The sequence below is a fragment of the Bos indicus x Bos taurus genome, chromosome 4 (assembly GCF_003369695.1).
Source record: "Bos indicus x Bos taurus breed Angus x Brahman F1 hybrid chromosome 4, Bos_hybrid_MaternalHap_v2.0, whole genome shotgun sequence".
Classification (NCBI taxonomy): Eukaryota; Metazoa; Chordata; class Mammalia; order Artiodactyla; family Bovidae; genus Bos; species Bos indicus x Bos taurus.
Window position 1 is genome coordinate 33,814,419 of NC_040079.1, and position 16,558 is coordinate 33,830,976.

A 16,558-nucleotide genomic window follows, 5' to 3' on the forward strand; every position below is an offset into this window, starting at 1 on the left:
ATACATGGGGGAGATCTGAGAAAAATGAGTAACTTGCCAAAATGGCGGAAATTCTCACATAAAATACTATCTTCAGCTAAAGACAAAAGAGAAGGAATATGAGGGGTAGTGGTTTGGGACTTCAAAGGGGAGGAGGGGGCAGTTCCCTTGGAGACAGAAGAGCAAATGTTTGGTAAATGTTTCCTGGGTCTTGCAGTGACAATGGGATACCTAGAGGAATTTTAGCAAGCAGATTCTGCTAGGTTCCTCACTATCTACGCATCTGGTTCATACTATCATTATCTATGGTAATAGCTTCTTCTGAATAGACCCCCTATAAATTCTTAAGGCAGCAAAGCGGGAAGATCAGGATCTTTTTCCCTTGACTGTTTCCAACTGGAAGTAATTAACACACCAAAGAGACCTTTGGGGTTGCAAATTTTGTTTCCTTATACTGCCGTTTGGCCATAACTGAGTTAAACGTGGATTGAATGGAGTGGTTCAATTCAGTTCAGTTGCTCAGTCATGTCCAGCTCTTTGCAGCCCCATGAACCGCAGCACGCCAGGCCTCCCTGTCCATCACCACCTCCCAGAGTCCACCCAAACCCATGTCCATTGAGTCAGTGATGCCATCCAACCATCTCATCCTCTGTCGTCCCCTTCTCCTGCCTTCAGTCTTTCCCAGCATCAGGGTCTTTTCAAATGAGTCAGCTTTCCTGATATTTTTGGTGTATAATTGTATTTTCTTCTGGTTTAATTGATTGTTGTTTGTTGGTATTCTTCATTCTCTTGTGGCCTTTCTGTCTTGCACGAAGTGTTCTAATACACAGGCTTAGTCATTTTGACAAACCTTCAGAGCCCTAGAGTGGCTAGTTGGCAGCAGGGATTAGTGATTCCCAGAGCAATTTGCAAAAGCCAGATTGATTGGCATGGAATTTTGTCAACAAGCTTCTTAGAACATGTCAGAGAGCTGCTGGGGTGAAAGGGAGGTGGAATTGTTTACAGTATCAGCTTCTTACTTACCTTTTATATGACCTTGAACAAATCTCTTGACTTCATCTATAATGCTGTAGGGTTGTTGGGAAGATTACATGAAATAAGAATGCGTGACTTACTCAGCTGTTTGCCTCATTACCTAGTTTTTGCTAACTGGCACAGTCTTACACTCATGGTGAATAATCGTTCCTAGGGCTTATTTTGTTGCTGTAGAATGGTGCTCTTCTAATTCACCGGATATAGCTTGAGTCCACTTCTCAAGGAGAGAATGACAGTATCATTTGACCTGTGTTTTTATCCATCATCCCTTAGAATCAGTTGACTGATTCTAAGACAGGATCTGTTTATTCAGGCCTAATTTTAGCAAATCTCCATAAATTAAATCAAAGTAGATGGTTGGGCTAAATGCAATGTTTAAATTACAAGAAATTTGAAGAAATCTAGTGTGTCAATCAGAGGTCCTAATTCAGGCTCCCTCCTTCATTCTAGATTACTTACTTAATTAGTGTTTATCCAGAATGGTGTTTCATTGGTCAGAGCAAGCACAGTGGCCCTGCTTGCAGTGGGCCCTGATGGTTATGCGCTTTACACATTAGCAACCGATGATATGGGTAACCATTGATCTAATACATGGGAACTTGTTTTGACCTAGACTACACTTTTGGGTCGGGGCCGGGGAGAGAGAAAAATATACTTCACAAATGTACTATATATATATATTTTAATCTTTAAAAACACTCTCCTTCCACCCATATTCCTGTTTTGGTAAATGACTCTAATTTTTATCTCTCTATTTTTTAATGAATATATAAGAACAGTTATAAAATTCTCACCTCTTGACCCTGAATTAAAGAGCTCTGAATTTCTAGCAGAGGCCTTGTCCCCCCTTTTGATGTGTTGTTCATTTTCTCTGGACCTGTTGTACCTCCATTTGATTGTTGGAGATTCAGCCTGAGGTGAATACCAGACTCCATTAAATGTTCCTTCCCCGGGACAATTCTCTGTAAATGTTTTGTTTGTTTTTAATGTCCTTCTAAGAAGACAAGTTAGGAATGGTTTGGAATTAGCACATTGTAAACAGATGCCCCTTGATTTGCTCTCAAATACTTTCAGTATTCTTTCCTTATGCCGATCTACACTCTTGCATCATTAATTTGCTTCTTAAGCAAACTAAAAATGTGTTTGTGGCTGAGATTTGATGAGGTTTTAGAGATTTTATTAAATGTTATTCTCTGAGAAATTCAATGGAAAACATGAATTCAGCTAGACCATTGCAGTTGCTTATATTGTGGTCTTACTAGTGGGAAGTTTGGAAGCAGGCTGGTTAGGCAGACCAAATGAGGGGCAGTACATGAGGCAGTGATTGTAACGGTACAGGTGTGACCTCCTTGGCAGGTAATGGAAACCAAGAAATAGAACAGCAGGTATCTGCTCAACTGGTTATCATACTCCAGAGAAATTATCCCAGGCCACATTCAGATAAGAGTGAGGATATTTTGCAGTATTAGCTGGGAGGAAAGGCATGTGTGTGTGTTGTGAACATAGTGTTCTATCTTGCTGGAAGTCAAAAGAGGATTTATAACTAGTTGGGGTTTTCATTTGAGAAGCCAAGTTTCCCCCCCCCCCCCCCCGGCTTTTATGTGGTGGCTTGTGGCTACTTCAATATCTGTTTCCTTTTAATGTTTTCCTGGCCTGTGGCTAAGCAAGTTGTTTAAACAGATATATAACATTGACTTTTCCTATTATATAGAAGGTGTTCAGATAACTCATAAAGGAAAAGAAATCAATAATACTCAGTTCAGTACTAGTATAAATGTTGATATTTTCTTCAGGGTAGATTGAACAGAAGGAAGTGAATTCACATAAGAAACACTGGTTCTTTTTTTATGCTCTCCATCCCCACCCCCTATAATTCCTAATTGGTGAATAAGAAAACTGGATGTCTCACTTCCTTTCAGTGTCCTTCGGGGATCTGCTGTTGTTTTTATTTGAGCCATTCTATGAATTACATGATCAGACAGCAACATTGGAACATCCAGGTTAAAATACAATCTAAAATAAAGAAATATATATATTTTTATGGGTGTACTTTATTAATCAAAATTTTCTTTTGAATTCTTTTCCTGTACAAGAGATTGAGTAAACTGTGGACGGTGTCCAGCTGACCTTGAGCACGAATTTCCTATCAAACTCATATACTTGCTTTCCTAATTTAAAAAAAAAAAAATTTTGCCTATCTTGAGTTACTTCTTAGGGGGGAAACACACAAGCCTATACACAGATTTTTTTTTCAGTACCTACTTCTTGTTGTTATTAGAATAATAGAAAATTATAGTTTCTTTATTTGATGTATAACATACACTGTCGATAATCATAATTGCTGGGGATATTTAAAATGGCAGTTCTATATGTCTAAATATGTTCTTTCACAAACTTATATTGAAAACATGAAGAGGAAGAGGAACCCTGGTACTAAGATAAGGTGCCTTTCCTATAAGTGCTTATTATAGTGACACCTGAACTGTGTCCTACTAAAAATGAAATAGCATCATATACTGGCGTGAGCCCTGGAGCAGGAGCGCACAGACATAAATCCTCTCCCCATTTCTCAAGTAATTTGTCCCTGACTAGATAAGCAGCTTAAGTTCTTTGAATCTCAACTGAAAACTGAAGGTTTGGAACTAAATATCAAAAGTTTGTTACAGATGGGTAATCACGGAGAACAACAAAGCATTATCTTCTGTCCACATGCCTGATGGGAGGTTTTCCCGCGATCCTTCAGAGCTGGGGGACAGAGTAATTTTAGATACACCCTCCTCTCAGGAACTTTTATGGTCCAGTGGAAGGAGACAGGCCCAGTGCTAAGGGGTTTTTCCATTAAATTTTAATACTGGTAGAATACTTAGAAATATCATGACATCTATTTAGTTTAATATATATACTCCGAGGGCTTCCCAGGTGGCGCTATGGTAAAGAACCTGCGCCAATGCAGGAGGCTTAAGAGACCGAGGTTCAGTCCCTGGGGCAGGAAGATCCCCTGGAGGAGGGCATGGCAACCCACTCCAGTATTCTTGCCTGGAGAATCCCATGGACAGAGGAGCCTGGAGGTAATGGAGTCCATGAGGTAACAAAGAGTTGGACATGACTGGAGCGACTTAGCATGCACACACATTCACTCCAAATTAAACTCAATCTAGGGAGGAAGGCTCATTCTAGACCTAACGATATTTGCCTTTTCTTTTGATTTTAGGAGCTTATTGAATGAAAAGTGCCAGAGACTGAAAAACCAAACATGAGGGTAGCAGGTAAGATACTTAATTCAGTAGGAATGATTTTACTTCTTGTGTAACCTGTTTGTTTTGTGATGACTGAATGACACTATAAAAAAAAATCATTTTCTATATTGAGTGCAACTGAATATAACAAACTAAATCATTATTTAGCCTTTTTACCTTTTCAGGTAGTTGGCAAATCACAAATGGAACGTTTAGTGGATTCTGTATAAGTTTTTGTGGGGTACTTTTGTTGAAATTATTTATGCTAAATATTTTCAGTTAGGTTTTTTAATGTTTATGTCCTTATACATTAAGCTTGTTTGCCTAGTTTTATGTATATGTGTGTATGTGCACCCCATCACAGGCACTGCCATAGAAGACATTCACATTTTACATAGACACTTCCACTAAGTAGAGTGTGTCCATCCTAGGAGAGACCTTGTCATTTCTCAAAATCAAGATAGTCTTTCTTTTGATTATCATCTCATCAGTAAACAAAATATTCTTACAGGAACATCTCTAAGAGTATAGGTCTAAAAGTACATTACTTAAGCCCAGAATAAAGCAAGTTTCTCTTTCTCATATAATTCTGCATTCATTCTAAATGAAATTAGCTTTGTCATCTAGTCCATTTCTCTGATTCTGACAAATAATACCAAGGTTAATTGATGCATAATTATTCACTGAATGCTGATTTTATGTTTGGCATGCTTCCTAGTATTGGTCTCAAAGGGACTACTGTTAATGAAAGAATAGGAAGATTGGCTTATTAGTTTATTGCTTTTAGACTAATTAATCTCTTCTAATTAAAAAAAAAGATCCTGGTTGCTTTGAAATATCCTTATAGCCGTTATTCTTACAGTGAGACATTAGTAAATATTTCAAGTTTTTCTAGGTTTATGAAAAACAGGGACACTCTTGGACTAGAGCAATCCATGGCTGAAAGGGAGAGGGATTCTCGTGGATGGAATGGGAACTGTGGTGTACTGTGGGTAGGCCCTTCCAAGTCCAAGGTGGATGGTGACAGCTCTGGAGGAGCCCCTCTGCAACAGAAGGTCCATAACTATCATCATGGAGGTGCTGCTGGTATTCGCCTGCCTGCCTCTCTCAGGATCTTTTGCTTATGCTCTTACCGGTTAGTTTCTCCACCTCCAACTTCTCTGTCTCTTAGAGCTTTTGTTTTCTCCTAGTTCCTTTAATCAGTTCAGCTCAGTTCAGTTGCTCAGTCGCGTCCGACTCTTTGCGACCCCATGAATCACAGCATGCCAGGCCTCCCTGTCCATCACCAACTCCCGGAGTTCACTCAAACTCACATCCATCCAGTCGGTGATGCCATCCTCTGTTGTCCCCTCTCCTCCTGCCCCCAATCCCTCCCAGCATCAGAGTCTTTTCCAATGAGTCAACTCTTCGCATGAGGTGGCCAAAGTACTGGAGTTTCAGCTTTAGCATCATTCCTTCGAAAGAACACCCAGGGCTGATCTCCTTCAGAATGGACTGGTTGGATCTCCTTGCAGTCCAAGGGACTCTCAAGAGTCTTCTCCAACACCACAGTTCAAAAGCATCAATTCTTTGGCGCTCAACTTTCTTCACAGTCCATATCCATACATGACCACTGGAAAAACCTTAGCCTTGACTAGACAGACCTTTGCTGGCAAAGTAATGTCTCTGCTTTTCAATATGCTATCTAGGTTGGTCATAACTTTCCTCCCAAGGAGTAAGCGTCTTTTAATTTCATGGCTGCAGTCACCATCTTGCAGTGATTTTGGAGCCCCCCAAAATAAACTCTGACACTGTTTCCACTGTTTCCCCATCTATTTCCCATGAAGTGATGGGACCGGATGCCATGATCTTCGTTTTCTGAATGTTGAGCTTTAAGCCAACTTTTTCACTCTCCTCTTTCACTTTCATCAAGAGGCTTTTTAGTTCCTCTTCACTTTCTGCCATAAGGGTGGTGTCATCTGCATATCTGAGGTTATTGGTATTTCTCCCGGCAATCTTGATTCCAGCTTGTGCTTCTTCCAGCCCAGTGTTTCTCATGATGTACTCTGCCTATAAGTTAAATAAGCAGGGTGACAGTATACAGCCTTGACGTACTCCTTTTCCTATTTGGAACCAGTCTGTTGTTCCATGTCCAGTTCTAACTGTTGCTTCCTGACCTGCATATAGGTTTCTCAAGAGGCAGGTCAGGTGGTCTGGTATTCCCATCTCTTGAAGAATGTTCCACAGTTTATTGTGGTCCACACAGTCAAAGGCTTTGGCATAGTCAATAAAGCAGAAATAGATGCTTTTCTGAAACTCTCTTGCTTTTTCGATGATCCAGCAGACGTTGGCAATTTGATCTCTCGTTCCTCTGCCTTTTCTAAAACCAGCTTTTACATCTGGAAGTTCACGGTTCACATATTGCTGAAGCCTGGCTTGGAGAATTTTGAGCATTACTTTACTAGCGTGTGCTGCTGCTGCTAAATCGCTTCAGTCGTGTCCGACTCTGTGGGACCCCATAGACGGCAGCCCGCCAGGCTCAGCCATCCCTGGGATTCTCCAGATGAGTGCAATTGTGTGGTAGTTTGAGCATTCTTTGGCATTGCCTTTCTTTGGTATTGGAATGAAAATTGACCATTTCTAGTCCTGTGGCCACTGCTTAGTTTTCCAAATTTGCTGGCATATTGAGTGCAGCACTTTCACAGCATCATCTTTCAGGATTTAAAATAGCTCAACTGGAATTCCATCACCTCCACTAGCTTTGTTTGTAGTGATGCTTTCTAAGGCCCACTTGACTTCACATTCCAGGATGTCTGGCTTTAGGTGAGTGACCACACCATCGTTATTATCTTGGTCATGAAGATCTTTTTTGTACAATTCTTCTGTGTATTCTTGCCACCTCTTCTTAATATCTTCTGCTTCTGTTAGGTATGGTTTCTTATAATTGAGTAGGTCTTGATTTAAAATTAAGTTCTGTCACTAACTAGTTATGTGACCTTAGTAGGCAAGGGATCTAGATTTTTCACCTTGGTTTCCTTATTTGTAAATTGAAAATAGTATCTTGAGTGAGTGAATTTGCTCAGTTGTGTCCAACTCTTTGTGACCCCATGGACTGTAGTCTACCAGGCTCCTCCCTCCATGGGGTTCTCCAGGCAAGAGTACTGGAGTGGGTTGCCATTAGGCTGTGCAAATGATACTGTGCTTATAAAGCATTTAGCTCTGTAATAGGCACTCAGTAAATGGTGTGTGTATATATATTATATATATGTATTTATAAATATGATGTAGATAGTTTGTTTAACATAGGCTTATGTTTAGTTTGGAATGGAATTTAGTCTAGAGTGTTCATATATTATGAACTTGGTGTTTTAATTGTTCTAATATTTCAGTTGTGAACAGCCAAGTTTTCATATATCTATTTTAAGGAATAGGGAAAGATTATTTGCACATGCCCCTGATGCTTAGAAAATGAGATGTTTAGACTGTCATGTGACATATAATCTTCCAGCCCTTGGTCTTAAAAGATCAAGAAGAAACATGCCACGTGTTAATCATTCATCTGTTTAGCGAACATATATTGAGAGTATGACATATGTTGAGAGAATGTTCAAGGCGCTTTGCTAGACCCCGTGAGGAAGAGTTCAAACCCGGTGGAATTGTATTTCCTCACATAGATGACCTGTAGTCAGTCTTGAAAACAGGAGGCAGTTTTGGGAGCGGGAGAAGGTACAGCGCAGGAGGCAGGGATGGGAACTGATTAGTAGTTAGGCTTCCTCCTTGCCATCTCATTTCTATGTTGATAGAGCATCATAAGCCCTTCTGATTACCATCAGTTCATTCACTTCCCTCCCCTGTAAGGATGCATTCCCAGTCATTTCAGGTTTATAAAATTAGGATGAACACAGCTCTTTTTTCCTCTTCCTTACCCATTAAGTTGAGTTTGGGTAGTTTCTCTGAAGAATGTGGTGCTTTGCTATTAGTGACAAAGCACTGGGCTGTGTCAGGATCCCCAGGCTCCTATTCTTGTGCTGATGCTAAGAGAGCTGTAATCTTGGACACTTGCCTCACTTGGGGACTTTGTTTCCTCAAGGATAGTGAGATGACTGTTGATCCTTCACATCAGTGTAAATGAAATTTTTAGTAACCTGAGAGGGGAATGGAGATTATACAGAAAAATATTAGTATTGTTTCTGAATAAACTAATGAGATGTCTCTGAAATTCTAAGAGGAAGAAGATGTTGTTCCTTTCCGGTCATTTTCGTTTCTGTTTCTTTCTCATACTTTCACTTTCCAAGATTTGCTTAGCTCTGGAGGAGAAAGACAAGTGCTGATTCATATTAAGCAGTTAATTAGTTAGTAGCAGTGCTATTTGTAAGGCACTCAGAAATAGTTAAAGATAGGTATGGAAGGCTAAGAGTGTTCACAGAGCTTACCATGTAACCATTTTATGAAGCAAATGAAGTAGGTGCTGAATTAAGTCCTGCAGGAGTGGGGAAGGCATGTCTTAAACTTCCTGGTGTGGGGAGATATTATTGTTCCCCAAACCAGGAGTACTTGTGTGCTCCACGAGATATGTGGGTTCCAGAGGACAGTAAACTCATTACCGTTCACTTGAGAACTCCTTGCCGAGTGGACATCCCGTCCGTTGCCTTAGTGTCTCCAGAAGGGTCAGTGTTTTTGTGTCTTCTGTATCTAGCACTGCCCTTTATAATTGAAAACGACTGGAAGTGAGTCATCCCACAAACTTGGTGTTGGTATTCCATTAGTCATGATACTTTGGTGTAGTCAGTCAGAAGTTGATAGTGCGTCATGTTTTTTTTTTTTTTTACATGTGAGAACTAATCAGATGACTTAAAACAGTCCTGTGTCTAGGTTGCTAGCCAATTTCATACTTCCTTGATTAGCAAAGTCAATCAAATTGACTATTGGTATACTTTTTGTTGTAACTCAAGTAAAATTAAAATCCAATAATAAATATTATTAGATATTTAATAGTCTTAGGGAGTTTTAATATTCACTTATACTTTTCCATGGTAATGCATAATACAAAGTTCTGTGGGCTCATAAGTTCATGTTCAATTGTTTCTGCCCTGTATATAGGTGCTGCAAAGTTGGTGGTCGCTGTGGCAGTATTTTTACTGACATTCTATGTTATTTCTCAAGTATTCGAAATAAAAATGGATGCAAGTTTAGGAAATCTATTTGGTAAGTTTTTATTTTTTTCACCCTTTCTTGAAGTTCATTTGTGATGAGATTGTCTTTAAATTTTTATGAGTTATCAACATTGAGTCACTCTACTGTTTAATCTGTCTAGAAAAGAAAATGTAATTATATTGGTAAGTGCAATTCATTAGAATATTCTAAAATACACAATAGAAAATCTTACAATTAATTCGATATAAAGCATGAATCCTGTGTTCAACATTTTGAATGTATTTAATGGGGCCTATTTTATGTGTGCCTAGGGATATTAATCATGGCATTTTAAATGCACATTCTAGAAGATATCACACCCTATTTGAATTGGCTGCTTAAAAACTTGGAGCCGATTCTAACCCTCAATTAGCAAGTGATTAGGAGTCATGATAAAACATTTTAAATAGACATAGACATCCATCTTGCTTTTCCTACCCTCATTTTCTTTCTGCAGAATTTTTCTTTTTACCAATTTCTTTGATGCTGTGTTGTAAATGTCCCACTAAAAGCTGCCTTACTTCAGTTTTAAACAAAATCTTTTAAGTTGATAAAATAAGTTAACATTTGAAATATTTGAATAAGCTTTGGCTGGGCACTGTTTAAAGTATTAAAAAATTACTAATGAAAGGTCAGACTGTGAAACATAGAAACAGTGTTTTGACCTAGTAGGCAGAGATCAGATGAAACAGCCTATGGATCTCTGGAATAGTTTATGAGTTTTGCTTTCCATAAGTTAGTATTTGGAAGGGATCCCCAAGACCTAATAAACTCCCTCTCACATCTAGTTTCAAGACTCCTTAAACCACTGTTTCTCTAAATTTTTTATGTCAGAGGAATCTCTAGGGAATCTTGATAAATGCAGGTTCTGATTCAATGTCTGGATGGGGCCTGAGAGTCTGCATTTCAAGCTCCCAGGTGATGGCTGATTTCCTCTCCAGAGACCATGTACTGGTATTGGGCTTTAAACAGTTCTGACACATAGTCCTTAATTTCTGTACGTATTTATTTTTATACATTTTCAGGTGACTTTTCTTACAATGACTACTTAAAAGTGCTTCCTTATATTGCACTGAATTCTACCTTTTATACTCCAAGTAATTTTAGTCCATTGGTCTTACTTCTACCTGTTGGATCTCTCACATAGTTAAGCTGTGGTTGTTCTCCACCAGGCCATCTTTGTCTAAGGTTTTATCTTATCAATTTATGAAATCCTCCCTTTGAACCATTCTTCTTAATGTGCTGGTTGTTTTCCTCCTAACCGTCTATTTTTTGGCATGCAACTTAAAATGAGGTATCCAGGATCAAGCGTAGAATAGTTGTTGCAAGTGTGGTGAGACATGTCTTGACTTCTGGGCTGTGTCCTGTTGCTGCAGAGGGCCAGCTTGGTTCCTTTGAGAGCACAGCTGGTTTCAATTGAAGGGTGGGGCGAAAACAGGGAAGGCATTTAGGACTTGTTCAGTGTTGCTGTGGAAACAGTGTGTTGTAGCTCGTTCTTCTAAGAAAGGTTATAGTAAAGGAAGATGGTTATGGGATCCTAGCTCAAGGCCGAAGGAAGTTGAAGATTTTTTTTCCTTTTTGATGTAAGGGAGAGGCTTTGGCTTGTCTGTAGTCCTTGGGCAAAAAGTCAGTGAATTACAGATCAATGGGAAGAGATTGAACAGACAGAAAAGGTACAAATGAAAAATTATTTTGGGAAAAAATGCAGTTTTCAGAGAGAAGAGATTGGGTGAGGTCACAGTGTTTCTCTGGTTTGGATCATCATCTCTAGTTTGGATGGTTTATTTGGGCATCTCAGAGATGTTCCTGTGTCTATTTCTCATCTTTGATATCTGCCTGTGTCAACACTGCCAGAGGGATTCTCTCAAAACTCTTGAACTTTCAGTATTTCCAGCTACTGCAGAGTAAAATCTAAACTCCCTACCAGGATAGCACTCAGTCCCAGCCTGCTTTTACCTTCCTGACCTGTACTTCCCCTCACCCACTTGCTCTGTCCATGTGAATGTGATCTACAGACACAGACCCTCAGCCTTTGTTCATTCTGATTTCTTGTTGTTCAGTCTCGAGGTCATGTCCAGCTCTTTGCAACACCATGGACTGTAGCCTGCAAAGCTGCTCTGTCCTCCATTATCTCTTAGTTCAGTTCACTTCAGTTGCTCAGTCGTGTCCGACTCTTTGCCACCCCATGAACCGCAGCACAGGAGGCCTCCCTGTCCATTACCAACTCCCAGAATTTACCCAAACTCATGTCCATTGAGTCGGTGATGCCATCCAACCATCTCATCGTCTGTCGTCTCCTGCTCCTCCCGACCTCAATCTTTCCCAGCATCAGGGTCTTTTCCAGTGAGTCAGTTCTTTGCATCAGGTGGCCAAAGTATTGGAGTTTCACCTTCAGTATCAGACCTTCCAGTGAATACTCAGAACTGATCTCCTTTAGGATAGACTGGTTGGATCTCCTTGCAGTCCAAGGGACACTCAAGAGTCTTCTCCAACACCACAGTTCAAAAGCATCAATTCTTTGGCACTCAGCTTTCTTTATAGTCCAATTCTCACATCCATACATGACTACTGGAAAAACCATAGCCTTGATTAGATGGACCTTTGTTGGCAAAGTAATGTCTCTGCTTTTTAATATGCTGTCTGTGTTGGTCATAACTTTCTTTCCAAGGAGTAAGCATCTTTTAATTTCATGGCTGCAGTCACCATCTGCAGTGATTTTGGAGCCCAAAAAAAAATACAGTCAGCCACTGTTCCTACTGTTTCCCCATCTATTTGCCATGAAGTGATGGGACCAGATGCCATGATCTTCGTTTTCTGAATGTTGAGCTGTAAGCCAACATTTTCAATCTCCTCTTTCACTTTCATCAAGAGGCTCTTTAGTTCTTCTTCACTTTCTGCCATAAGGGTGGTGTCATCTGCATATCTAAGGTTATTGATATTTCTCCCGGCAATCTTGATTCCAGCTTGTGCTTCATCCAGCTCAGCGTTTCTCATGATGTACTCTGCTTATAAGGTAAAATAAGCAGGGTGACATATACAGCCTTGACATACTCCTTTTCCTATTTGGAACCAGTCTGTTGTTCCATGTCCAGTTCTAATCGTTGCTTCCTGACCTGCATACAGGTTTCTCAAGAGGCAGGTCAGGTGGTCTGCTATCCCCATCTCTTTCAGAATTTTCCACAGTTTATTGTGATCCACACAGTCAAAGGCTTTTGCATAGTCAATAAAGTGGAAATAGATGTTTTTCTGGAACTCTTTTGCTTTTTCAATGATCTAGCAGATGTTGGCGATTTGATCTCTGGTTCCTCTGCCTTTTCTAAAACCAGCTTTTACATCTGGAAGTTCTTGGTTCATGTATTGTTGAAGCCTGGCTTGGAGAATTTTGAGCATTACTTTACTGAGTGCAATTGTGTGGTAGTTTGAGCATCCTTTGGCATTGCCTTTCTTTGGGATTGGAATGAAAACTGACCTTTTCCAGTCCTGTGGCCACTGCTGAGTTTTCCAAATTTGCTGGCATATTGACTACAGCGCTTTCACAGCATCGTCTTTTAGGATTTGAAATAGCTCAACTGGAATCCATCACCTCCACTAGCTTTGTTCATAGTGATGCTTTCTAAGGCCCACTTGACTTCACACTCCAGGATGTGTGGCTCTAGGTCAGTGATCACACCATCGTGATTATGTGGGTTGTGAAGATCTTTTTTGTACAGTTCTTCTGTGTATTCTTGCCACCTCTTATCAATATCTTCTGCTTCTGTTACGTCCATACCATTTCTGTTCTTTATTGAGCCCATCTTTGCCTGTAATGTTCCCTTGGTATCTCTAATTTTCTTGAAGAGATCTCTAGTCTTTCCCATTCTGTTGTTTTCCTCTATTTCTTTGCACTGATCACTGAGGAAGGCTTTCGTATCTCCTCTTGCTATTCTTTGGAACTCTGCATTCATATGGGTATATCTTACTTTTTCTCCTTTGCTTTGCACTTCTTCTCTTCTCATAGCTATTTGTAAGGCCTCCCCAGACAGCCATTTTGCTTTTTTGCATTTCTTTTTCCTGGGGATGGTGTTGATCCCTGTCTCCTGTACAATGCCATGAACCTCCATCCGTAGTTCAGCAGGCACTCTGTCTATCAGATCTAATCCCTTAAATCTATTTCTCACTTCCACTGTTTAATCATAAGGGATTTGATTTAGGTCATACCTGAATGGTCTAGTGGTTTTCCCCACTTTCTTTAAGTCTGAATTTGGCAATATGGAGTTCATGATCTGAGCCACAGTCAGCTCCCAGTCTTGTTTTTGCTGACTGTATAGAGCTTCTCCATCTTTGGCTGCAAAGAATATAATCAATCTGATTTCAGTGTTGACCATCTGGTCATGTCCATGTGTAGAGTCTTCTCTTGTGTTGTGGGAAGAGGGTGTTTGCTATGACCAGTGCGTTCTCTTGAAAAAACTCTACTAGCCTTTGCCCTGCTTCATTCTGTACTCCAAGGCCAAATTTACCTGTTGCTCCAGGTGTTTCTTGACTTCCTACTTTTGCATTCCAGTCCCCTATAATGAAAAGGACATCTTTTTTGGGTGTTAGTTCTAAAAGGTCTTGTTGGTCTTCATAGAACTGTTCAGCTTCTTCAGCATTGCTGGTTGGGGCATAGACTTGGATTACTGTTATATTGAATGGTTTGCCTTGGGAATGAACAGAGATCATTCTGTCGTTTAAGAATTTGCTCAAATTCATGTCCATTGAGTCGGTGATGCTATCTAATCCTTTCAACTTCTGCCATCCCTTTCTTCTTTTGCCTTCAATCTTTTCCAGCATTAGGGTCTTTTCCAATGAGTCAGCTCTTTGCATCAGGCGCCCAAAGTATTGGAGCTTCAGTCAGTCCTTCCAGTGAATAGTCAGGATTGACTTCCTTTAGGATTGACTGTCCTTACGACTCTCAAGAGTCTTCTCCAGCACCCCAGTTCGAAAGCATCAATTCTTAGGTATTCAGCCTTCCTTATGGTCCACCTCTCATATCCATACATGACAATTGGAAAAACCATAGCTTTGACTCTGCTGATTCTTTACCTACACATCTTTCTTTCTCTCTCCCCATCATCTGTTAATTGTTCTCGTTTTTCAAAACTGCACGAGTGCCCCTTCTTGGGAGAAATGGTATTTGAGTCTCCCTCTTTCCCTGTTAGATTGTTGCTCCTTTTTGTAAACTGTCAGTTCTACTGCTTAGTACTTATATCTCAATTTGCCCTGATTTTATTCTGCCATAAATTATAGAATTTCTTTTCTTTTATTCTTTACCATGTATTTGGCTTTCCTTACTGGAGAACAAATGTTGGGAGCAGTAATGTCTTGCTGACTCACCCGGCATCTAGCACCAGATGCTATAGATAGTACATGCTGATTGAATGGAAAATGAATGTAGATAATTGAAGATTAGGACTTTTGTGTAGAGAAAGAGTGTTTTCAAAGTAGGATTTGTTTAAGGCTGTGTTAGTTGACAAGCCCCTGATTATCAGCTATGAACAAACACTGAGCTACTTTAACTAAGGCAGTTGTCTGTATTAATTTTCATTTCTCCTAGTGTTAGGAACCTGCAAGTTTTTATTGTATGTGTTTTAGCTATTTAGTTTAGGCATTTTTTGGGCAGCTGGTTTATTTTGTTGTCATAATTGAAGTTGTACTCTGTATCCATCTACACAACCTTATTGGATTCCAATCTACTGAACTGGTGAAAATTTAATTTGTGTGGTTATTTTTAATTCTCATTTCAGAATAATTGAGTAAAAATGGAGATATGGTTGTATTTGTCATTTGTTGAGCATCTAACTTAAATTTAGCTTGGCATTAAGATTGTTTCTATAATCAGTATTTTGAGGGCCTCATGAGGTTAACTGTAGTTTTTTGGATGGTGAATTTTTCCCATTTTTCAATTTATTGATTTAATAACTTACTTGATAGTTTATGTAAATTTACATTTGAGTTAATTATATAGTGCTGTTTTAGAAAAATAAGACAAACAGTTCTAGAAAAGACAAATGAAAATTTTCCCTAAAATTAGTTGAATGTACAAATATAAATTGTGATTTTTTTTAAGCAATCTTTAACGAAACTTTTTAAGATAATTATAGATTCATGTGCATTTGTAAGAAATAATATGGAGAGATTCTATATACTCTTTACTCAGTTTCCCATTGGTAACATCTTAAATTCCATACAGTATCACACCAGGACATCAATGTGGGTACAGTCTACCAGTCTTATTTATGATTGTGGCTTAATACAGGATTAGTTTTCAACATGGATACTTAACAAAAATGTGCTGAAAGTAGTCCAGATTATTTTTACATATATTGTTGCCTTCAGTCCTTACTATTCTATTAATTTATTTTTACCTTTTAAATTTAAACCATTGAAATAATATATATGTAAATCACTTGAGCTATTATTAAAAACTAAAGTACAAAATAATTATATTAGGTTTCTTTAGCCTGACTCATTGAAAGACATTCACTGAAAAAACAAATCAGAAATGTTTGTTGTTTCCTTGAAGTGAAGAACTGTATATATTGAAAGACATTAAGAATTAAAGCCATCAAGGTAGTTTGAGGAATTAAGGTTGCAGAAAAGGAGGTATTTTTGTGTTTGTATGCTGTGCCCATACTCTATAACCATCCTGTTTGATTTATGAAATGTTACCTGTTTACCCTCCAGGTGTTAAAAATTCTCAGAACTGCAGGCCAGATAGAGGACTTTTGCTTATACATATTGGATAAAATTAGTTTTAATCTGAAAAGATGTTCACAAAGGTTTTTTTTTTCCCTCCTTTGAGCATCTTCTTCCCTTACTCTTACACAAATTAAATGGAAGTAATTTGCTCAAAAGTCTGATGATTAAGAAACATTTACCCCAGATTGTGTCCCAGTAAAGTTTTTAAATTGAATGACATTATTATTTATTTATTAATCTCTCTCAAGTTTCCCAGTCAAACCAGTTTGATCATTTTAGAGGCTCATCTGTGATTTTCCTTCTACCTCCTTTTCATCAGCCACACTCTTCCTTTGAATGTTAGTAGGTTATTGATGTCTCTAAGATTTCTCTCATCAGCCCTCTCCTCATTTTAAATCCTCTCTTTGCACTACCTCATC

General features: G+C 39.0%; 1 protein-coding gene across 2 annotated transcripts in view; it reads left to right on the top strand.

The window, feature by feature from the left end:
* FAM3C (family with sequence similarity 3 member C) overlaps positions 1 to 16,558 on the top strand; it is a 54,181-nt gene that overhangs the window by 11,411 nt on the left and 26,212 nt on the right. For both annotated transcript variants that reach the window (XM_027539146.1, XM_027539147.1), the window contains exons 2-3: positions 4,226 to 4,280; positions 9,330 to 9,434. In XM_027539146.1, coding sequence (XP_027394947.1) covers positions 4,268 to 4,280; positions 9,330 to 9,434 — 118 coding nt within the window. In that variant the 5' untranslated portion in view covers positions 4,226 to 4,267. The remainder of the gene's footprint in view (positions 1 to 4,225; positions 4,281 to 9,329; positions 9,435 to 16,558) is intronic.